Genomic DNA, 24,432 nt, shown 5'->3' with positions numbered 1-24,432 from the left:
GCCTTGCATTCCCAGGCAGACTTAATTCAACAATTCCCTAATTAGTTAAAGTCATAACCTATGTCTTGTATTCATTTACCATTAATTAAACCTTAGTTGTTTATTACATTGCGGTCTCAATCCAACAGACAGCCACAGGAACCGAGGAAGAGGAGTCTGTGGACTGCGATGGCACGGAAGGTCAATGCTCACAATATATTGTATCAAGTTTTACTGTTGACAGAATAGCTGCGAATCAATGTGGTCAATGCAGCAACGTTTTCTCAGTTGCTCTGTCAGCAAGACAAAAAGTCAATTGAAATATTATATGTGAAGGGAAATAACAGAGGGTTTTTTTTTTTTTTCTTACTTTTTTAATGACTGGACTTGCAAAACTGTATTTTTTTTGTTCAGACTGCAGACATGTTTTAAACCTCAGAAATCATATTTTATATGAAGTATATTGGAATTTGGCACTGCAGGCTTTTCACCTTGGCCGTTTCAATTGCTTTATAGCCTGTTGCTTTGTTCCTTCGTGTCCTAGTTGGTGTAAACGGCTACATATTATTGCTTTTTCTATTAAAAGGGCCATTGACCATGTAATGAACAAGGTCCTAGTAATTTGCCAGCAGTGTAGAAAACTGGAGTAGTTTTAATATCACATATTAAGAAGAAAAAAAAATACCTTGTGAGATAATTGCACAGCTCAACCAGCTCTTGTATTTAATAAAGTGCAATATTTAGACAGAATTACATTTCATATTGTTAAAAAAAAAATTGTGAATTTTTAATTTTTTTATTTTGTATATTGCAGCACAACGGCTCTAAAATAAATCCCAACTGAAGCTTGATGAAGTCTGTAAATGCATGCATGAGGATCGAATAAAATGATTTCAGGATCTTCACTTTACATAATAAGGTAGCCACATCAGCCTATATCGGCCGCAATTTTCACGGCCGGACGATATACGCTACCATCTGATGCATTGGATTCCAATGCATCACATCACATAGGTGTATTGCTGCGGTGTAAAAGCGCCTGGCCGGCGAATATAGTGTCAGGCGCTTTTACATCGGGCAGGAAAGCTAGTCCTGAACTACCTATCCCGGCCGGAATACAGCCGCTGCCATAGACTTCTGTGAGAGCCTATGCTAGCTGCCGGAGAAAGGAGGTGGGAGGGAGTACAGCAGCGTGATTGCTAAATTCCCTCCCTCTACTCTCCTCCTCTCCGCCCCTTGCTCGCTGTTTGCAATGGGAGAGGGAGGGGGGAGTTGCAAAGCCCCACCCCTTCCCATTGCTGGCTGCGGATAAGGGAAGGGGGCGGAGGCTTAGCACACTAGCTCCTACCTCTTCCCCTTGCCGAGAGCCAGGGAGGGAAGGGAAAGACAGCTTAGCAGAGCTAAACTGCCTACCCCCGCCTGGCGGCATTGCGGGCTCGGCGTGTATGCAACGGGCCCGCGACGTCTGACAGGGCACACAAATGTTAGATTTGTGCGCCTGTTCACGCGTCTCTACGTCGCCGGCAGGCGATTGTAAAAATGCATACGCCCATGTGAAAGAGCCATTAGAAATGGACTGATCTATATATAAAAATATATAGATTTAGATAAAACAATATCAAAATTGTAAGAAAAAAAATTAGCAAGGTTCGTTTTTCTGTTAGACAGTTTTGGTAAATTTGGTAAAGGGGCTGTTCACATCACATTTTTAATGTATGTTTTAAAAAAATGTAAACGATTGTCATTTTAAGCATACCTGTACATTGTTAAAACTTCTACATTAAAGGGAAGCTGTCATCTCAGTATAGTACGTGTCTGCCGAAGAAGTCTGTGCATGGTTTAAAAACCGTAACACTTTTCAGGCCGCTCTGCGCATGATCTCCTATAAACTTCTATGGGAGTGTGCATGCACAGCTGTCTAAAAAGAGACTCAGTGCACAGACTTCACTTGTGGTCACTTTCAGGGAGACGAGTGAGTATAAAGCTACATCTCTCGGTTTCACGTCCCCTCCCCGAAAAGTGCCATAACTTCATTATTTATTTATGGGGCTGTTCAGAGGTGACCGGTTCTCTTTAAACAGCCATCCATTTCTATATGTTGTTGTGTGTTTTACATTTAAAAAAAAAAAAATACGCTCACCGTAAACTTTTCTAAATAAAGACTCTTAGTTGAACACTTTTTTTTTTTTTTTTCTTTAAGGCCGGGCTCACATTTCTGCATGCGGGAGACCCGCAGTGCATTCTGGCTGTGAGTCTGGCCAGTCACCGTGCGTACCCTTTTTTTTTTTTTTCACTGCATTGCGAATGACCGTGGAGGCTTGCCGGCAATCATGCACAGTACAGAGGGGGCTTTTATTGTTTGTATTTCCCATGCCGTCGCTTAGCAATGACGCGGGTACCTGCAGCCCTTATGCAATGTTAATAGTGCATGGGCTGTGGGTTAGACTGCCTCCATTGACCCCAAGGCTGTCCAAGCAGATTCCACTGCAAAATATAGCGTGCCGCGATTTTTCTTCCGCTCGCAGAATACGCATTTCATATTCGCGAGTGTGAATGAAAAAGTGAAAATACATGCCTTTCAAAGCCTTCATTTTACCGCAAATTACCTTCACGGACGGCGATGGAGGTATCTGCAATCCAAAACCGCCCATGTGAGCCCGGTCTAAGGCATTTGATGACAGAAACAGTAGATAGAAAACATATGGAAAAGTATGGCTGTACGCTTTCATATATTTAACATTGATTTGTAATATAAAAAATGTAAAGTATATGTCTCTTCATTTTGTTTCTATCCCACAAAAAAAGGCGCGGTATGCCACGCTCTAGTATCCCAAAATAAAAGTACAGAAACTTAGGGGAGGTAAAAGTATGTACTTGTGAGCCACATTCGACCAATTATAGTTACAGGTACATCAAGCAATACATTCTAATGGTTTCGTTTTTTTATTTTTAATAAAAACCTATATGCTTGACAGATGGCTGAAACACGTTGTGAAGAGCCCCTACTGCGTTACCTCTCCCAGTACAGCATGTGCCATATTCAATAACTGAGTATACCCGCTGTTGAAATGTATGGTACAGGAGGTTTAAACAATACTAGAGCTTGTTGGTAGTGGTTGTTTTCTGACGCCTTTCTAAATTGATGCCAAGCCCACCTTTTTCCAACCCTTTTTCAGACATCAAAGCATTGATATTATTATTCCTGTATTCCATCTGTGGCTCCTCACTAAACTACCTGGGGCCCCTGTGTAAGGGTGGCGTATGCGCAATAGCATGTGACTTGGCGCAACTTATTTGCGATATGAACAAGTTTTTTTTTGCGTGTGTATCAGCGTATTTTACTGAACTCTTTGTGCTTGTAGGGCATTTTTTTTTTTTGCACACGGAACACAATCTTACCCTGATTTAAATGACTATTTAGCCTAATGACTTCCAGATGATGATTTTTTTTTTTTTTTTACCGTGAAATTGCTCAGTGTACTGCACATCTCCTTGCACATTGCGTTAGCATATGCGCACCTCCCATATACTTATATGGGGACCTTTTTAGTGCTCAAATGTGCTCAAAAGTAGAGCATGCTGCATTCCCCCCCCCCCCCCCACCGGCACAAAAAAAGTAAAATTTGAGTGACCCCATTGAAATTAATAGGTTCTATTCTCTGTGTATTGTGCATTCACAAACACGCCCATGTGAAGCCTCCCTATGTCTAGACGCACGTACATCTATACCTGCATTAGACATTTCCTGCAGGAGATACAGGAGTACCATCAGTGTTTGGGATGTAATTCGCTTTGGGGTTAATTTTATGCTCCTTTGGCTGCCTGCAGATGGCCAGGTCGGATCCTGCTGCGAGAATTCTCGCAGCGGGATGTGGACCCGTGCCCCTGCACAGCCCTGCGGCTCACCCCGCGTCTTTTCTGCTCTGTGATGCATCGACTGCCGCTCAGCCGGCGCATGCGCAGAGCAGAGCCAGTGCGTCACCAGTGACATTTCTGTGCAGGCCTCTGCGAGACCCACACAGAAATAGAACATGCCGTGATTTGTTTTCTGTGCATGTTTTCACACGGACAAATCGCAGTTGTGTGCATAGGATTGCATTATCTAATACAATCCTATGCAAGCGGGCCCGGGCGGAAATTCTGCGAGAAATCTCGCCGCAGAATTTCTACCCGTGTGCAGGGGGGCCTATAAGTAGTGAGTGGGAATGGAAACAGAAGCTAATCAGAGGATGAGATAGATGAAGAGATAACTGTGTAGTATTAAGTGGGCGTGGTTATGCTACACAGCTTCTGAAAGAGGAGGGGGGAGGGGGAGCTGAGCTTGTGCATATTCATAAGAGTTGACCAGCTGATCAGTGCTGGGTACTCCCCACATCCAGACTGCAAACAAAGTATGAGGCGTTCTAAATGCATGGGAAGAAAAACTCAATGCAAAAACCAGATAAGTACATCTGTCCCTACAGAATAACTTTTTTTTTCTGCAGGGACATAGTAAGATGTGTATTGATTTTTCATGTGCAAAGGTTTCTATAGCTTTTAAGGAAATGTTAGCAATTTAATTTTTCTCAGATTTCTTAAGTAAAACTTCACTTCAGTTTGGAATTTTATATTGCAATATACATTGATGTAACAGAGCAGCTTCTCATGATATCCCTATGTGCTATCAATGCTTGTATACATAGGGCTGTTTGTAAGATCCATGAATGAAAAGGAAAGGGGATGTAGTGTAAATTTGCAAATGCTAATTATTACGTTAAATCAATTTACTTAGATAACAAATTACAACATAAGTAAAACAATAAATCAGATGCAGTTTACTGGCAAAAATATACCAATATGTAAGATCTCCATATTCTAGGCATTGTGCCCTGAATGCCCAGTGTGGTATATGCAGAATCAAGTGCCATGTTGTCGGTAATGATAAAACCGGAGCATGGGTATGTTGAGGATCTCTATCAGCAGGGAAACATTGTCACTTAGGAGACCGGAGAAGAATGGAGAAATAAATTACACATTATCTGCAGCCTCATGTCTTTCAAGTACCAGTGAATCATTTTAGAGTGGCTCTGGAGCTGCTTCCATTTATACAGGTAGAACTATAAATTCACAGGTGAAGATGGCACTGTAGAAACATTTTCCAGGCTCCGGTATTCTGTGTCTCTTGTGCTGTGATTTGGAGTGAATATATTTCTGCATGTAGGTCTGAATATATGTGTCACAGATGTTACAGACATTTTAGCTGCTTTTGTATCCAGGAATCTGGAATCGTTCAGAGAGCACATAATTAAAGGACTTCTATAGATTTATACAAATATTGCTAAAAAAAGAGGGCATATTCCAAAACGTCTCTCTGAACACTGATCTTAGTGACCACGAGTGAAACACTGCCCATACAGATGTTAATAATGTAAACTAATGTGAACCTCTATGGACCCGAAGCATCTCTGTGGCCAAATATATTTGAAGAATTGCCTCAATGATAGCCAAAGTGCACAAGCAGTGCAGATTAGGAATTTGGAATACTACATATGCTCAGTTCTCTGGCTTCATAGAAATGTAGTAACAGTATAGAACCTCTTTTAAACATCTATCCACCAAAGAGATTCCCCATTGCTCAGGTAGCTACCAAGATGGTGAGAAGATTTCCGGAAATCTGCCGTACTACTTACGGAGTTCTTCATTCTTTGCAGTGACTTTGCTCTAGATAATAAAGTGGAGTCCTGATTAAGTGACCCCCTCCATATGTAGAGGGCATATGGACAATGGGTGCCAGTATGTTAGACTGAAAGGAGACAATGTCCATCTAGTTCAGCCTGTCCCCCCCCCCCCCCCCCCCCCCCGTTGATCCAGAGAAAAGCAAAAAACGACAATGAGGCAGAAGCCAGTTTAGCCCATTTGCGGGAAAATATGTATTTCCGACTCCAAAATGGCTGTTACAATAATCCCTTGATCGGTACTGGTGTATCTTGTCTCCACCACAAGTATGGGTGGAGACCTACTGATGAGCTGTATACGCCCAGTGTACACTCACAAGCTGTGGATTGGCTGCCTGGAGCAAGGTCCTAGCACTGTGGGGGTTGAGTTTTGTCTGGGATGTAGGGTTAGGCTTACATTATTAGCTGTTTCCCATGCTGCTCCGCCGCTCTGCGTCCTCCTCTGTCCGGCTCTGTACGTCTTCCCTGTGTCCTGCAGTGTTGGTGGCTGGCACCTGTTACTTTGCCCGCTGCTAGGCCTTCTGCCTTGCTGGTCCGCCGCTCTCCGCCCCCCGCTGTGAATCTCCCTGGCACCGGTGCTAACATCTTCTGAACTGGGAGCGTCACCTGGCTGTCAAGCAGCCAATCAGAAACTGGGGGCGCCACCTGGCTGTCAAGCAGCCTAACCCTGGTGTACACCCATCACTTCCAGTGTCCACAAGATACAACAGTACCCCCTTGATCAATGTTTGAAAGTTCCTACCTCACCCTCAGCTTGGGGCAATATGAAGTTGAAAATCCATTTAACATTGCTTATGTTGTCTTACAAAGTGTTGCAAATTTGTGGACCTCCAATAATGGCTTATTCATATGGACGGTTTTAACGGGATTGAAGCTGACAGAACTTGAACCTCATTTTCTTAGTCCATGTACAAAACTTAATTGCAGCATTTCCTATTCTGATGCGATTGCATGGCATGCGAATGTTTCTTTTTTTTTTTTTTTTTTTTTTTTACAAACACATTGATTTCAGTGGGAGTTTTTAAAATTGCATCAGTTGAGCCTCCTTCCTTACACGTGTGAAAATGGATTGCACCTGGATAGCGTGCATTAAAAAGGCAAAAACGGATGTAAAGTGAATGGATACTCGGTCAGTTTCTCACTGCCCAAAATCACACTTGCCCGTGTGAATAAGGCGTAATAGTTCTAATAATTCTTCTGTTGGTCTGAATATAAAATGGCAGAATATGCATAAAATAGAAATGTTACTGACCATTGTCCCAAGGTTGTGGCTGCATTGGTGACATGTCGTTGTGTGTCAGCCATGTGACTGCATCGTTCATCAACTCTTCAGTAGATGCAGTACATCATGCATAATAGATAATGGATTCAGGGAAATACATTCTACCTTTGGCAAGATACCGAGTATATTTAAAATTGAATTGCCTGTAACTTCTCTGTACATTCACTGTAGCTCCAGTATGCATGGACTTTTATAGAGAATGGCCAGTAATTTCCTAATACTGTACATCGTATTAAAGAGAATCTTCACCACTCTTGACGTGCCTGTTTAGTAAATACTTATATCACCATTGAAATAATTATTCTGGGCCCCCGTTGCTCATAACTCTGTGCCGTTCCTCTGCTATTCATCTTTTGAAATATAACTAAATTGAAAACTGGATGTTACCATTCCCGTTGTCAAAGGGGAGTGTCCATACACAGTCTGCTACTGTTAATACCGATTGGACAATGTCCGAGAGTAGAGTGACACATCCCTCAGCTGGTAACACCAAGTTGTCAATTTAGTTATATATTTCAAGGAGGAATAACCAAGGAATGGCACCATTCAGGAGGTCTAAGAAAAGCGGCTCCAGTATTGTAATCTAATGGGGAACACAATTATTCACTAAAATGAACATGTCGGAGGTGCCAATAGACCTCTAACCCCATCCTGATGTGCGCTGTACATAGACACTCAATGTTCGCTGTACGTGTATGGAGCATGCTCAGGAGTTAAGCCTGTTAAATACACTGTATAACTCGGATAGCGGCTGTTAACTCTTTAAATTCTGATAGGGCCATTTAAATGCCCTGATCGGCATTCACTAGTCCCCAACGGTCCCCCAGTGATAAGATTGTGAGGTTCTGTCTGGGTGTCCTGCAGCTTGGGACAATCTGAAGACCCCCAGGGCTTCCTTGCATAACCGCCTATTAAGAGAAACATGGCTCATCTTAATACAATGCCTGTCAGTACCCAGTATACTATAGTATTGCATTATACTGTATAGGCGATCAGACTATCGCAAAGTTAAGTCCCCTATGAGAACCAGAAAAAAAAGGGAGTTAAAAAAAAAAAAAAAAAAAGTGAACGTTTAAACCACCTTTTCCCAGTCATCATCCAAAGAATAAGAAAAGAAAAATGGTATTGCTGCTTAGTAAAAGTCCAATTTAGTAAATTATTACATTATTAATCCCGCACAATACACCGTGCCAGGACTGCACTTTTTCGGTCTCCCAACTCTGAGAAAAAATAATAAGTGGTCAAAAACTCATATGTATCCCAAAGTTATGTTAATAAAGGCTACAGGTCAGATTGCGAAATATGAGCCTCGCACAACCCAATCGATGGAAAATAAAAAAGCTATCTCGGCCAAAAGATGGCGGCAGAGAGCAATTTAAAAAAAAATGAAAGGTATGTTATGAAGTAGTAGTGCATTACACTGTGTAAATCTGGCATCGCCATAATCATTTCAACCGACAAGAAAAAGATACAAAGTCATTCTTACTACTGTGAGCATCATAAAGGCAAACTTTCCCCAAAAATGGTGAAATCCCCTTTTTTCCCCTTTCTCCCCACAAGTCTTCCAGTACATTATATGGTCTATTAAATAGTACCACTGCAAAATACAACTCGTCCCGCAAAAAAAACAGCCCTCGTTTAGCTATGCAACTGGAAGAAGAAAGTTATGATTTTCTGAAAGCTGAGAGGAAAAAAATAACCAAAAAAGGGCTGCAGCGGGAAAGGGTTAATGAAATGTCTCCTGCTTCCAGTGGAACCTGAAAACAAGGCTGGACTGGTGGGAGTTTGAGGACTTGCGGATCGATCTCAAGCTCACTCACCCGTGTGAATGAGACCTTTAAAATCACATTTTTGGACAGCCCTCTACATCAGGCTGTAGTCGACATCGGCTGTCTTCTGTAGACTGGCCTACATCATCCCATGGCTGTAGGATTTGCCCTCCTCCGGGCAGCCCTGGCCTGGCTTGGACGGCTCCCTCTGCCGGTCGGAGAGAATAATTGTAGAGCAGTCTACGGTATTTGGCATTTACGTAGTCTTTAGTATGCATTTTGTAACGTACTGAGAGAACATATTGGGATCACTGATCCAAACCCTTCCACGCAGGGTGCAATAGAAGTTGCTTATGTAGGATTCTGCCATGCTTTGTTGTCGACCACATCTGACCTGGCCTACGTGAACATGAGAACGCTGCCTGGAGCAATGCTTTTCTTCCATTTAATAGTCCACCTGAACAGCACCATATGGACGACTTAGAAAAGAAAAAGCCTATATAAGCCAATTAGTTGTCTCACTGTCCAAGGTGTAGAAATAGTTTTCTTCATGTGCAATGCAGTGAGAGAAATATATATATATATATGCAGGTGTGCAGTTTTTTCTTCATCCTCCTTTAATGGGCACAACTCCATTTAAAAGCTTACTTTACATACACTGCATTTTATTTGTCAGCTTGCTCGATAATAAAAGAGAATAATTTCTGCGTCACAAGTACCATTTTTTTAATTTGTTACATTTTTTTTGCTTGTGCTAAAAGTAAGATCTGGATCAATGCATGCTATAGATTTTTGTAGAATTTTTTTTTTTTTCTCCTTTGCAAGCCGAGCAGTCAATACCTAATTTCTTTGTAGGCATACCACATATAATATAATTTCTTTGTAGGCATACCACATATAATATAAAAGTGTCTACAAAATGTTTTGTGTATAGAAAGTGCAGCCTGCAGTTTTTTATTTGCATACACACGGCACAAGCTGCGTGCAGAGCGTTGATACCGTATGTGGAATACACCAACTAGACTTTTTTAATATATTTTTTTTTTCTTAGTCTGCTTGTTATGTTTTTCATGTTATTTATTAGCCGCGGTGGCAGTCGCAGCGCTGGGGATGCTCTGTGCATCCTTCAGCAAAAAAAAAATCACTTTAAATTGTCAAGTTTCTATTGATGCATTTAGCTGCTGCTTGGTACATTGATAATGCACTGCACAAATACAGTAGCTGGAGAGCCATCTCATCTCCCAGATCTAAATTAATGCAGCAGCAGATCTGTCCCCTCGGTACTGTTTAAAATGTTAATTTAGCTTGCTACGCAGAAGAAATTTGGAGGAGGATCCGTAGAAGGATTCTTTTGGTAGTATAACCCTTTTATCATATACTCATGTTTTAACTAGCAGATGAGAATGGATATGCTGCTTGAACACAGCCAAATAAGCATTTCTTCCTTCCGGTAATTGTGATGGATGTCTTAGACCTTAAACACAAATAGCTGAACGTCTCTACAAGTGAGTTTTGGATGACGTATAGAAGTATTCATTTAGGCAGAGACATATAGATGTGTATGTACAGGGCTGATTCTAGAACTGGATCAGTGAGGGGTTTCCCTTTTTATATGCATTTTCTTTCCGTTTTTTTTCTTTTTGCGTTGTGCAGTTTAGTTAATGCGTAAATTATAGACTGTAGGGTAATCTAGTTATTAAGTAGGTTAATACCTGACATACCTGGAAAACTAATTTTATCGACTGCGCCAGATTTCTGCATTGCGAGATGCATGAATATGAACCCTGTTCTCTTGAATGGAGTACGTTGATGCAAAAGTATGCAAAAGAAGTTCTCTGCCCCCAGTCTGACGGGATGAAGAATACTATGTAGAGCTATATAAACTCGATTTTATTTTGACATACAAAGTAAAATAATGCGACATATAAAATAGTATATGCTACATGCAACGCGTTTCGCTGCTAGATTTTGCGCCTTTTTCAAGCATAGAGCAGGTGTGTCAGAAAGTACATTTATAGATGCTAGGTTTCCCATTGAAAACAACTGGAAACACTTGATGATCCTCTGGTGCGGCTAAAAACCTCCCGGGAGGATCGCTATTTCCCTGAAGTGATGTGAAGGGAACACCTTCGCATCCGCAGGGACATCGCACGTTGGTGACCCCAATATTGGGCCAGGTTTCACGGCTCAATATCGCACTCGCCCGTGTTAAATTAGCCTTGCTGAGGGCTTGTTTTTGCGCACTATAGCCATAAGAAACGATCGCGGCTATAGTGCTGTAAAGATCACGTGAACAGGCTACTTCAAGATGCCTGAAGTAGCCTGTTCACACGATCCGAGGTGCAGGCTGCGTGCTTTCAAGGCTCCCATAGGAACCTATAGAAAGCACGCAGCACAGATAGGACAGGTCCTATCTTTGCGCGCACCTCGGAGCCGACCTGCAAGTTTGCAGTCGCAAGTCCTATTTTTGTTAGGTGTGCGAATTCAGCGCCTAATATTCTCCCATGTGAACGCTTCTATAGGAACCTATTCGATCCTATTAGAAGTGCGTTCTGCGCGCTGCTAACAGTGCGAAGACAGCGTTCGTGTGAACGAGCCCTGATGCACAGCTAATACTGATGTGTTATAGTAACGTGAAATGTGGATCAGCATTATAGCTCCCTGTTTCTGCCAACATTGCCTTCTGTGGTGAGACTTGCAAAATGGCGCATGCTACATGTGGAAGAAGGTTAAATGTGTGTAGAAATATAGCCATTTAGAAGTTTTTGAATGGGTACAGATTTAGCAAACGGTAAATTTAACAATCAGAAATATGGGAACTTAAAGGGGTTATCCCGCGAAAGCAAGTGGGGGTATACACTTCTGTATGGCCATATTAATGCACTTTGTAATATACATCGTGCATTAATTATGAGCCATACAGAAGTTATTCACTTACCTGTTCCGTTGCTGGCGTCCCCGTCTCCATGGTGCCGTCTAATTTCAGCGTCTAATCGCCCGATTAGACGCGCTTGCGCAGTCCGGTCTTCTTTCTTCTGAATGGGGCCGCTCGTGCCGGAGAGCGGCTCCTCGTAGCTTCGCCCCGTCACGTGTGCCGATTCCAGCCAATCAGGAGGCTGGAATCGGCAATGGACCGCACAGAAGACCTGCGGTCCACCGAGGGTGAAGATCCCGGCGGCCATCTTAGCAAGGTAAGTACGAAGTCGCAGCATCGCCGGGATTCGGGTAAGTACCGGACGGTTTTTTTTTTTTACCCCTGCATCGGGTTTGTCTCGCGCCAAACGGGGGGGCTATTGAAAGAGAAAAAAAACCCGTTTCGGCGCGGGACAACCCCTTTAAAGGGATTTTCCCATTACTTTAAATTGCTCCACAGCCATTCTGTACTTGCTGGTTGTTGCAGGACATATGACTGCTAGGGCCAATCATTAGCTATAGAAAGTCATAGCTGTGGCCAGTGATTGGCTGCAGCAATAACAGGTCCTGGTCAGCAGCAACCAGCTGTGGAGCAATTTTAAATAATGGAAAAGCCCCTTTAACAACAATGGAATGTTTTAGAGGGGGTGTCCGAGCGGTAAGAAAAAAAACGTGGCCAGTCCTGAATTAAAATAACAAAAAAGCGGTACTTGCCTCTCTTCTTTGCGACCTGGAAACAGCAGAGCAACGCTGCTAGAGACCCCGCTACCAGCACAGATTGAGAGACCGCTGCCGCCAATCGACGCATCCTCACCCACACTCCTGGCATCAGCGCTCACATCCTAGGCACCATGATGCCAGGAATTCGGAATGCGACGCTGCAGCTTCCGATTGTCTGCAGGAGTCAGTCACCTGATTTCCGGTCTGTACCGACAGCGCGGTCTTTACCAGCTCTACCCTACTGTTTTCTGGGGGTAAAAAAAAGAGAGGTAAGTGCCGCTTCCTTTGATATTTTATATCCTGCACGCCCGTTTTAAATTTTTTTAATACTCTGGCTACTCCCTTCAAATAGACCTTTTCAGGATGCACCGGTCATGTTAATGATTGCTACATCTGTACAGAGAACAACCTGGTTCCATGGGGACATCTTTTGAATAGAAGAATAAACATCCCAAAGGCACAAGTGTGATAAAGAGATATGAGATAGATGGATGGATGGATGGATATGAGAGAGAGAGAGAGAGAGATGGGTAGATGGATATGAGAGAGATGGATAGATATGAGAGAGAGATGAGATAGCTATCCCCCATGTGTGTCTGTAATATATATGCATTTACTCCCTTTGTAGCTTGACTTTATACTCCGTATGGACAGTATGTATGACTCAGTAGCTTTCATTTATTAGTATGAGTGGTGCGGCCACAATGAATCGCTTCTTGGCGCTAATGTTTAGAGTCGGAGTATAGTGAAAGTATTGGATTGTGCAGTAATGTGGGACCAGACCATAAAGCATTTGATAATTTGTTTTTGTGTTTATGTATATTTAGTGCTTTTATATTTTTAGATCTTTTCCCACTGCTTTCTAAGGCCCATCCATCCATCCATCCATCCATCACCTATAGCCCTAGACACACACACACATCACAGGATGTATGCACAGGATCTGCAAGCAAATGGTCCGGTTTTACAAGCCTGTAATCTGGTATTGCCATGATGGAAAAAAGAACTTGTGAACACATGTGTATGAATGGAATCATTCCACAGTTAATGGGAGATTTATGACTGATAAAATCAGTACAGAACAGCAAGTGGTGGAGATTGTGTTTTTATTTTAATACGAGAGCCAAGTCTTGCATTAGGACGTTGTCGAAGCCAGTGCAGAAAATAAACGGCCCCCGAGGGAGCGAGGAGCATTCTGTTAGGTTGAAGGGCCTTTAATAATCGCATACCCTAATAGCAGTTTAGACGGAGTGCTGTGTGTGTGTCTGTGTGTGTAAAAGCTAATCTTGTCCCCTGATTCCATTAGAACTTATGCATAGTATCACAAAGCAGTTATGATGTGTCGGCACTCCGGCTTTTTTTTTTTTTTTTAATAGGTGACTTTTTAAATTAAAAGATAAGTTTGCTGAGTGACTTTTCTCGAATTCACTTAACGAAAGCCCATAAACTAGGCTGCAAGTTTAACAACCACGAGCAGCAGAGGAAGAGATTACATCTTTCTCTCCAATCGCAACAGCAGATAAAATATACATCTCCCAATCTCGCTTTTAGTGATTGATACATCGTTCTCCCCCCGAGAAGCCGCACTCCAAATATTCATAACACAATAAAACAAATTTTAAATTACGGCTTGAGATATTTTGTGAGTAACTTTCATAGGTGTGTATATCAGCCGGTTTGTATCTCGCATATCAAGCAGAACTTCCTAAACACGGAATAATGAAGATCTGCGCACTGCGTGGTGTGTTTTTTTTTTTTGTTTTTTTTTCAATTCGGGCTTTAACTATTACTTCGCTGTCTCAACTATTGTCTTATTTTGAATGTAAGTGAGGAAAATAGGAAAATTCCACCTTTTCCAGAATTCTTTTGTTCTACTTTAAGGATGAAATATTAGAGGTCAGCCGCCGCTTATTTAGATTCCGTCTTCCAGCGAGTATTAAGCCCTTGCATTGTTTAGGTGCACGGAGACGGAGCACGGCGACTTCAGTTCTTCTACACTAGATGGCAGTTTTGTCTTATCTTTTACGGCGAAGGGTTTTTGAACACGATGGAACAGGAAAGGCCATCAATGTTTAGTCTGCACTCAAATGGTCTCTGTATGACCAGTGTAGACCCCATGGACTTCCTGGAACATGTGTTAGCAATTTAGCTGCAGACATTTCTTTCTTTGTTTTTACTGCCTGGCTCTTTGAGAAAGTGTTGGTGCTGGGTTATGGGCTGTCTGGATCATGTCAGAGGCCATGGGGATCAAGTTCATGTGACAGGCTAGACTGAGGAAGGATGAAGTTAGAGGAGGTAAGAAAACTGACCCTGCCTTTCTGCAGCAACAAGTCACTCGGCTGTCTGTGGTGTAAAGCCAGAACGACTGGGCGTTTTTACTTTTAATACAGCTGAACAAACAAAACACTTTGCCCATTTACTTTTTTCAGATTTCATCACTAATAGTCCGTGCATTCCTCCCAAAAAATGTATTCTGATATTCCATCACTTTTTTAACATCCTTTTCTTTTACTTCTTTTTTTTTTTTTTTTCTTTCTCTTTTAGCCCCATCCAGACGAGGGGACCTGGAAATCCTTGCATACTGTATGCTCCACTGGTTATCTGGGAAGTTACCCTGGGAGCAGAACTTACAGGATCCGTCTACTGTCCTGGCATCCAAATCAACGTATGGTTAAAAAAAAAAAAAAGATAGAGAGCTATATATCTATATATAGATATATATAGATATATATATCTGTGGAGTGTAAAAAAAAAAGTATCTAGATACAATCAGACATTAAATGTTACCATTAGAATATAATAATGCATAAAAAAGTAAAAACACCTTTTTTTAGGTGGTGTTTTTACTGCAAAGTTTGCCACTTTTTTTTCATTGCTCTTTTTTGGGCAGAAAAATATTATTTTCAGGTACTTTTACTCAAAAACTTTTTCGAAAAAATCACTGCAGAGAAAAGGCCACATGTGAACACATCCTTACACAGCATTGATACCGGATATATGGAACTCAGGTTCTGTACATCAGTATAGTATAAAAGGGCTTCTACTATTAAGGTATGGAATGTTGTGTTGTACAGCAATGCATTTCATCCCATATGGCCAAAATATATATCCGCACATGAATGGGAAGAAACATTACTTTCAGGGTGTGTTTACACCGGCGAGGTTCATGCATGATTTCTGCGCATTGCGAGAAATCACGCAATTACATGAGCGATTTCTCTCCCCCCACACACCTGTAATGCAAGAACCAAATATGTCCCATTTTTGAGTGATTCTGTTTAGCGTCACACTCGCATACACATGCAAGCGTAGTACATTTTTTATTATTTTTACTATTGATGCAACATGCAATTTGTACACGTGCAAAAATTTGCATACGCAGTGATGCAATGTGTTTTGCAAGGAAAAAACATCACAATCGCAGTAAAAATTGCAGGTCTACAAGTGCAATATCAGCCTGAGTTTCACGTCCGTGAAAATATGGCCTCAAACTCAGCTTTTCGGTGATATCGGGGGCTGTTTACATTACGATTCTCATGCACGTTTAACGCGTGCAGTACATTAAATGAAAAAACGTATACAAACGTGCGCCATTGTAAACCTACCTGTACGTTTTTTTCAAATCTATGCATTGAACGGCCATACGTTTCCATAAGCTTGTATCCATTTTTACTTTTAAAAAAAAGTGTACGTTTTTCACTGCAGACTTTTTTTCTTTTCTTAATTTGTTCTTCTTAGCAAAGTTTTTTTTCTTTTTTTTTTAAATCCCTTTTAAGGCATTTGATAGCAAAAAACGTATACATTAAATGATAGAAACCTACTGCCAGCGTTTCATACGTTTTACAGTGACTCTGTGTTAGAAGTATACGTTTCCATACTTTTTAGTATCTCAGTAAAGCGTAGTAGGCTGCGCTTTTTTGATCCCTCACACACAAAAAAGTTCACCAATGTATGTGAGTCGAACATTAGTCAAAAGTAGGCATTATTGAATGATGTTTGACCCATTCTAGCCTAGGAGTCCATGAAGCTACGTGTTATATGTTATACGTCTTTGTATAAAAATGCACGGATGCCTAAATCCCAGTGTGGACCGCCCCATGCAAAAGGGTAAAACAAAACAAAAAATGCTCTGATTCTTGCAAGCCAAAATTCAGAAATGGTAAAAGTGGCCCAGATTAAATAGACGCTAGTGCTCACAAGAGCTTGCACTCATTCGAACCAGTATTTTGTTGCTATTTCTTGTCCGTCCCCGTGATTCTCCCATCATAAATACCGTTGTGCGTTGCTATCTAATACCGTATAATTATAGCTTCCCCTCGCATTCTATTCGTTCTGTACTCAGAATATTCTATGCAGTGCAAAGGCTAATTAGGAAATCCATATACATGATTAAATTGTATATTAAATTCAATGTATGGACATTCCATTTTTTTTTTTTCAGGTAGAGATTTTTCACCATGCTTTTAAGTTAACCCTATATTGACCATCCTCTTCTAGCACATTCCACTTCATTAAACTGTTTAGCAGCGCTGGAGGAGTCACAGGTCACCATGTCGCAGGGTGGTACATTATTATGGAAACTTAACCGGTGATTGTCATTTACATTTTAACAAGGAAGCACAAAGGCCGCTTTCACACTCCAGAATTTTTCGTCTCCGTATTTGCAAGCTAAAATTAGTGGAACCTACCCAGAGCAGACGTAGAATCGGACAGTTTGCGCCTCTTCTGAGTTTTGGGCCCGCTCTTAATTTTTGGCCTACAAATACTGATGCTAAAAACTGACCAGAAGACGGCTGCGTGAAAGTGGCCTGGGGAAACTAAGGTGATGGGAATAGGAAAAGCTAGAAACTTGTTACTTTACTTACAGAATATTGAGACAGCAGAAATATTTACCCCAAATCTTTATAAATCAGTGTTTTATGTGGGGTGGAGGATGGGGTCTTCTTTAATTGTAAGTACATGGTGTGGCGCAGAGCGTAAAGACAGCAGAAGTGCAGTCCTAAGCTCTTGCTCACGACCTGAGGGTTGCATGGTTCAGGTAGCCGGCTCAAGGTTGATTCAGCCTTCCATGCTTCCGAGGTTGGTAAAATGAGTACCCAGCTTGGTGGGGGGGGGGGGGAGTTAATAAATTAAAATTACATGAAAACGCTGCTGAAGAAGTTGGCGCTATACAAATAAGATAGTATATGAACGGTATATAATATAGTGAGATGATGAATGATAGAAAGATACAGTGTTTTACTTGTGCTGGGGAAATATATAGAAATAGTATAACGTGTACATAAATGATGATATGAAGGATCTGTTAATTAGCAACTGCTTATAGTCACTCCACAAGTTCTTGATCCATCATGGCAGTCACAACTTACAGCCTTGTAAAACCGCCCCGTTTGCTTGCAGATTCTGCGCACACATCCCCTTTCCGCTCATCTGTGTGTATATGCATAGTAATCCTCATCATGTAAGTAAATTACTCACGGAGGTCGGCATTCAGAAGAGTCTCGTTACTGTCCTCTAAGCAGTTCACTGCCAGATCGCATAGTACATAGAGGTAGGGAAGGATGTGCTCTTTAAATATTGATTGTATTCTCGCAGTTTAATATGAAGTTTTAATTTTGTAAGGACTTCATCCAGAAAATGTCTAAAATTAATAGATGGAACAAAACTTGAAAGATTAACCTTTTTTTTTTTTTCCCCTATTGTTGTTTATATGGCTTTAAAAAATGGTAATCTCAACATTAAATGCACTGAGTTAGAAGAATCAGAACGACTCCTTCTGCTTTGCTCTTATTATGTATGAATTTAAGCCTCTTACCATGAATAATACATATATGAATATAAAAGTGAATATCATTGGAAAAGGATAAAGAACGCACAAAAACGGAACACACTGAACAATTCCCTTTAAACAGCACTCCATTTTATATACCAGTTCAGTGCCAAGGCTGACAGTTTTAGAAACCCTCCATTTGCTTTGTAATCACAATATTAATCTCTTGTACAAGGAGGATACTAGAGCTGTGGAAGATGGAAGAATATTGGCAAAGACTAATAGGAGACCTCTTGACCGCATTCCACTGCCAAATCTATTTATGAAGGAAATATATATATATCCTCACAATTTTTACGCCCTTACACAAGCCATCTTTTCTGTTCAGCTCATCCCATTCATCTGGTCTTTGTACAATGCATTGTTGTATTTTTTTTATTACACCTCTGTAAAGGAAAAAAAAAAAAACTCCGGCAGATACTTTACAGCTCATATAAACGCCTGCCCTTTGGTCCCTTTGGGAGCTGTAAATCAGGGAACATTTCCTGTTGAATTCTAATTACTAGAGGTAGATAATGAGCAGAAGTCGCAGGCTATGATATAGGAACCATAGGGATAGCTCCTGTGGATGTTACTGGGCCCATTATATTGGGTGGCCTAGGATTTTTACTGTTCGCCCTACCTTCCTCTCCTACAAGGAATGTCTACAAGTCTTCGGTGCGGTACTGAGCCTCATATCAATTTATGCTGATCTGTCTCATATCTATGTACATGTTATTAGGCAAAGGAGGACAACTTAAGCATTTCTCCACTTTCTATTATCTTTATTTTCTAGCTTCTTAATCCTTGTTGTCTATAACCAAGTCTATTCCTGTAAAAGTTTCTCATATTTTGGGAAACTCTTGTTCTAATATACACTTTGTAAAACAAGGAAAAAAATCAAGCCCCTGGAAGGAGTTATCATTTTGCTGCAAAATTCGGCATGCAGTTACATCTCAGGACAGTCTTGCCACATGAGGCCCTAAAAGTGGTTCCTCGGCCTATAAGTGTTTAGTGGACCTTTTTTTTCACTTGTAGAGCTTTGTTGACCACTAGACCTCTACGACAGAATCAAAGAGATTTCACACAATTAGCAGAGTTTGAGAGGCAGCGTACTATTAGAAAGATTCAGATGGTCGTATTAGCCAATCAGACTTTTAGTAAGTGTTGGTACCAGTGGATGCACGCACACAAGGCGACCGGGCTCAGGTTGCCCTTGACAGACCACCAGTAGAGAGGATCGTCTGATAGGCTGACAAGCATGAACAGTTCCAACTGTTTCAATGTCCGTCATCCAGAGACAGGTGGTACCATCGTTACAGATTCCTGTATCTGTCTGAACCATTTCCAGGCATTCATTACGTGTATTGCCTTTGGCACTCGCCCTCCATCACCTCTGTTTGCAGTGATGTCGTGAATGCCCAAAACTGGACCGCTACGGAGTGGAACTGGGTGGTCATCAGTGACAAATCCAGGTTTTGTTTGGGCACTGGAGGACATCTTTTTCAGTTACAGCTAATGTGGACCAACATGCTACAGGATACCAAACAGAACCTGTATGCCTCCATGCCCACCTGTATCATATCTTGTAACCAAACTAGAGGTGGTCCTACAGGATATTAGAGCCTCCATGCCCTGCCCGTATCACACCTTGTATCCAAGTTAGAGGCAGTGCAACCGGGTACTAAAGCCTCCATGCCCACCCGTATCACATCTTGTATCCAAGCTTGAGGTGGCCCAACAGGGTACTAAAGCCTCCATGCTAGCCTGTATTACATCTTGTGTTCAAGCTAGAGATGACCCAATAGCGTACTAGAGCCTCCATACCCGCCCATATCACATCATGTATCCAAGCTAGAGGCGGTACAACAGGGTTCTAGAGCCTCCATGCCTGCCTGTATCACATACTGTACCCAAGCTAGAGGTTGTATAGCAGTGTACTAGAGCCTCCATGCCCGCCTGTATCACATCCTCTATCCGAGCTAGAGTCAGTACAGCAGGGTACTAGAGCCTCCATACTCGCCCATATCACATCATGTATCCAAGCTAGAGGCAGTACAACAGGGTACTAGAAACTCCTTTCAAGGGGTCAGTTTTCCACAATAAATTCTCCTTTTGCTCCAATATTTTATTCATTTACTTCTATCAACATTACAGTCACACATACATAAAGTTTCATTCCATTGCGACAACTTCTTCTAAGTGCTTCATTTTATGACCGTGTATGATTCTGCCTGTTTAGTGGATGAAGTAAATTCCCTTGTTTCACCTGATTCTGATTGTTCTAAGTATGTCTCCGTATTTTCAGCAAACGTGGACTTAAAGGGGTATTCCCGGACATTTTTTAATTTTACTGTTGTTGATCAATAAGTCCTCAATAGATGATCATCAGGGGCCTGCTTCTTGGTTGCCCATTGATCAGCTGATACCCAGGGCCGGTGTCACTGTAGTCAGCATACGAAGCAGAAATGCTGACCATAGCGCAGCGGCCCGGATTGATGCTGCAGACACAGCTCCTATTGAATTCAATGAGAGCAGTACTGCCATACCACCTGATGCCGCTGTGCTATGATCAGCGCACCCTGCTTCTTCTACTGGGAATCAGCTGATTGGTGGGGATCCAAGAAGCAGGTCCCTGACTATCATCTGTTGAGGACCTGTCGGTCATCAATAAAAAAAGATGTAAAGAAGACTCAGAATACGCCTTTAAGCGATAGCTAATGTGATAACTAGCAAAAGTGCAAATCACTTTATTGACCTTTTATTTATTTAACATGACGTTTTTATGCTGAAAAATCACTCCAAAGTGCTGGCCACTAGGAGGTAAGACGGATTAGAGGTAGTGGGCGTGGATCTTTGTTTGCCGCTGTCTCATGCATTTTTTTTAATTAGCATAGCAGCTAGATTATCATTTGTAATCCTGTTCACACAGCCTGTTAGGTTCGTTTCACATCTGCATCAGAACCTCTCTACAGAGGTTCCATCACAGATCAGGATCAAAATGTCATGCAGCGCTGCTTCTTCCATCCAAAAGCCAGGCAGTTAAAATGGACAGACTCCGACAATAGGGTCCAGAGACGGAGCCATTAGGCCGTGGGGATTCCCTTTTCTTGCTCCCCAATGGAGCAGGAAAGCGGAATCCCCAACACAAGCTGGAAGAATTTTGAAGCAGGACTTCTTAGATTCTTGAAACGAGAGATGTTGCATCGTCTGCATTTATACTACAGCGGATATGAGAAGGCAAACTTATTAATATGTCTTATTTGATAATTGCTTTCATATTTTATTATCTCACACCCATGGCAGTGGATTTCTCTCTCAGTATTCGAAAACTAGAAATCAATCAATAGAAATAGGTTTGCATTCTGGGAAGCAAAAGAGAATTTATAGTGTATTGTACGTCTATGCGCCCGTTTTTTGGATTGCACTGCATACTATATGAACTTTAAAAGTTTTTTTTTTCTCCCCATTCCAGTAGATCTAAAATAATAAGAATTAAAAAAGCAACCTTCTCAGTAGTCTTGATTTGAAGTTTTTTTTTAAATGGTTGAGCATGATGAGAATAAAGAGAATCTATATTTCTAGAAACAGTGCCACTCTTGTCCACGGGCTGTGTTTGGTATTGCATCTCCTCCCTATTCAAGCGAATAATTAAATAAAGTAGAGTTGTGATGAACTAATAATAATCCACATTTTCCATTCATGTACATCTAGGATTGTGCCTAATTATAGTGTTTTAACATACTACTGTATAGCATAGTCAATTTATGAAGGGTGTGTCCCTACGCAATCTGACCCTAAAATACTATTTGGCTGCCAAACTGTGGGATCCATCCCCTGAGCTGGTATCACCAAAATGGCAATGTGTTCATACATCTCTAGGAGGAGTAGCAGGAACAGCTCAATGCAGATTCCCCGCATACACATAACACATGTAATAACTTATTCTCTGCAAATATAGGGATTCTCCAGTTTTGGGACAAATTTCTTTCCCAGGACCAGAAGGTGGAGGGAATATATTACCTATGGGTGATCTTCTCTGCCGTCTCTCTGTTCCAAGTGCTGTTTTCAGACAGCCAAGATGTCCGCCACCATCTACCTAAGCTTACAAACAGTGCATTGGTAGTGTTAGGACTACCACTGCACAATTCCTGCTCTGTAATTGGCCAGCACTGCTCATGTGATCAGCACTGCCCAATCACAACGTAGTGCATAGTATCGTTAGAAAATAGTGGGCATCTTGGCCAACTGAAAACTTGTTCCAGGCACTGAGGAACAGCCAAGAAGATTATCTACAGATAATGCATTCCCGCTGATCCTGGGACAGAATTTTATTCCAAATCTGGAGGGTCGCTTTAAGGAATCCAACCATTTTTGCGCCATTTTAGTAATTTTCCAGTTTTTGTATAATGTGTGTGTGTTTTTTTTTTTTATCATCTAAAATTCTTCTATTTATTTTGGGGAGCAGGGAATATTTAGAGTTATACAGGGCGCCCCAAAAATGTATACACACTTCAATATTAAAAATATCGGCATAACAGTTTAATTACTAGATTTATATAGACCTCATAGGATAACTGTATAGTCCCTTTTTCACTAGACAATCATCGTTCAGATTCCCGCGCTCCCGCGGTAATCGTCCCGTGTAAACACATGCAACAACTAAACGAGAATTGTTGAGTCGTTCAGTTTCTGCATGCACAAAACTGAACGTTGGGTAGTTCAGTGTGAACAGCAGTCGTTCATTTCTCAACGACTGCCTGTCTACTGTGAATGGAGGCGCATCGGGAAAGAACGCTCCCCGGCCCACTCCGCCTCCATTCCAGCAGAGCTATGAGTGATGCCAACTACACTTGCTCCTGTGTAACCGCTCAGGCGTGATCATCACTGGGACGAGCTGCTGGGCATCATTTGCCCGACAGCTCGTCCCGTATAAAAGGACCATAAGTCCTGTTTAACTTCTTCAATCACGTCAGGTCCTCAAAGTGGTCACCATTAACATCCGGACACTTCTGATTTCTGCACTAACATTGGTTATAGTGTCCTCAAGGATTGGCAATCATGCTGCCGCCGATTCTATTAGACTCTTCTGATGGCCACATCTTGGCTTTAGCAATTGTGCGACTACTAAGATCTTTACAGTCAAGATAATATTACATATTGCCACCATATATTCAAGGCATAGATAACCTCTACGAAGGTGTGTACACATTTTGAGGGCACATCCTGTATTTTCTTCCTTTAGAAATTAATGAGCATCAGTACTACACCATTGAAATATGATGACAATATCCATGTATCTCATTTTGTAGGCTATGGGATGATCTTCCCCAGTCTGTTATTGAATGGTCTGGTCGAGAAGTCGGATGCCGTAAGTATAGAGTAAATGCTAATTTGATGTTTCAAGATGTGATGCAGATTGTTTAAGCCCCAATGTTTCAATTCAATAGAAAGCTGCTTAAATGCTGGGAATCTGCCTGAGCTCTAAGGAGTATATGTAATGAACTGTAACAATGGCCTATTAATACGGCAACAATCTTAACAGCCATGGTCAGAGGTGATACATGAAGCATGGTAGGTTCCTTCAACGGGAAATAAAACACAAAGGATTTTCTGAAACTAAACAAGTCGTATAGTGCAGAAATGTTAAAGCCCAACCACATCCCCTTGCTAATCTCTTCAATTCAAATGCGTATACGCACAATAAACATGCGGTATTAAATTAATTTGTGTTTTCCAATCACAGAGAGTGCCAAAAACTCATATGCAAATAGAATTTTGTACTGCCATATGGTAATGTAATAAACATTACAGTGCCCTCTGGGGCCAAAGTCATTTTACATCTTTGTAGCCAAAGGGGCTGCTCGTTTGTCACATAGGGATACCTTAAAAATCTCTTATCCTCACTATTAAGGACAAGTAACAAAGATTCAGTGATACAGTACAGTGTAGAATGATATTATACACAGCTGCAAAAAAAAAGTCTACAACTAACAGTACGGGAGTGCGCTGTAAAAAACTTGGTGATTTCTTCTCCACTTTAACTTGTAGAAGAAATAGTTGAATAGTTGTTTTGTATGCTGTTATCATATAATGTATTTTACTAGTAAGGGAAAAATTAATCTAAATTAAATAAAAATTTTTTATATATATATATATATATATATATATATATATATATATATATATATATATATATATATGTGTGTGTGTGTGAGTGTGAATGTGTGTGTATGTATGTGTATG

At 41.3% G+C, this 24,432-nt stretch overlaps 1 protein-coding gene across 1 annotated transcript in view; it reads left to right on the top strand.

The window, feature by feature from the left end:
• VRK2 (VRK serine/threonine kinase 2) overlaps positions 1–24,432 on the top strand; it is a 107,045-nt gene that overhangs the window by 47,577 nt on the left and 35,036 nt on the right. The window contains exons 9-10 of the mRNA XM_066595742.1: positions 14,922–15,042; positions 23,499–23,557. Coding sequence (XP_066451839.1) covers positions 14,922–15,042; positions 23,499–23,557 — 180 coding nt within the window. The remainder of the gene's footprint in view (positions 1–14,921; positions 15,043–23,498; positions 23,558–24,432) is intronic.

Source organism: Eleutherodactylus coqui, chromosome 3 (assembly GCF_035609145.1).
Source record: "Eleutherodactylus coqui strain aEleCoq1 chromosome 3, aEleCoq1.hap1, whole genome shotgun sequence".
Lineage (NCBI taxonomy): Eukaryota > Metazoa > Chordata > Amphibia > Anura > Eleutherodactylidae > Eleutherodactylus > Eleutherodactylus coqui.
The sequence above is the reverse complement of the archived record's forward strand: the minus strand, read 5'-3'. Positions and strand labels throughout refer to the sequence as shown.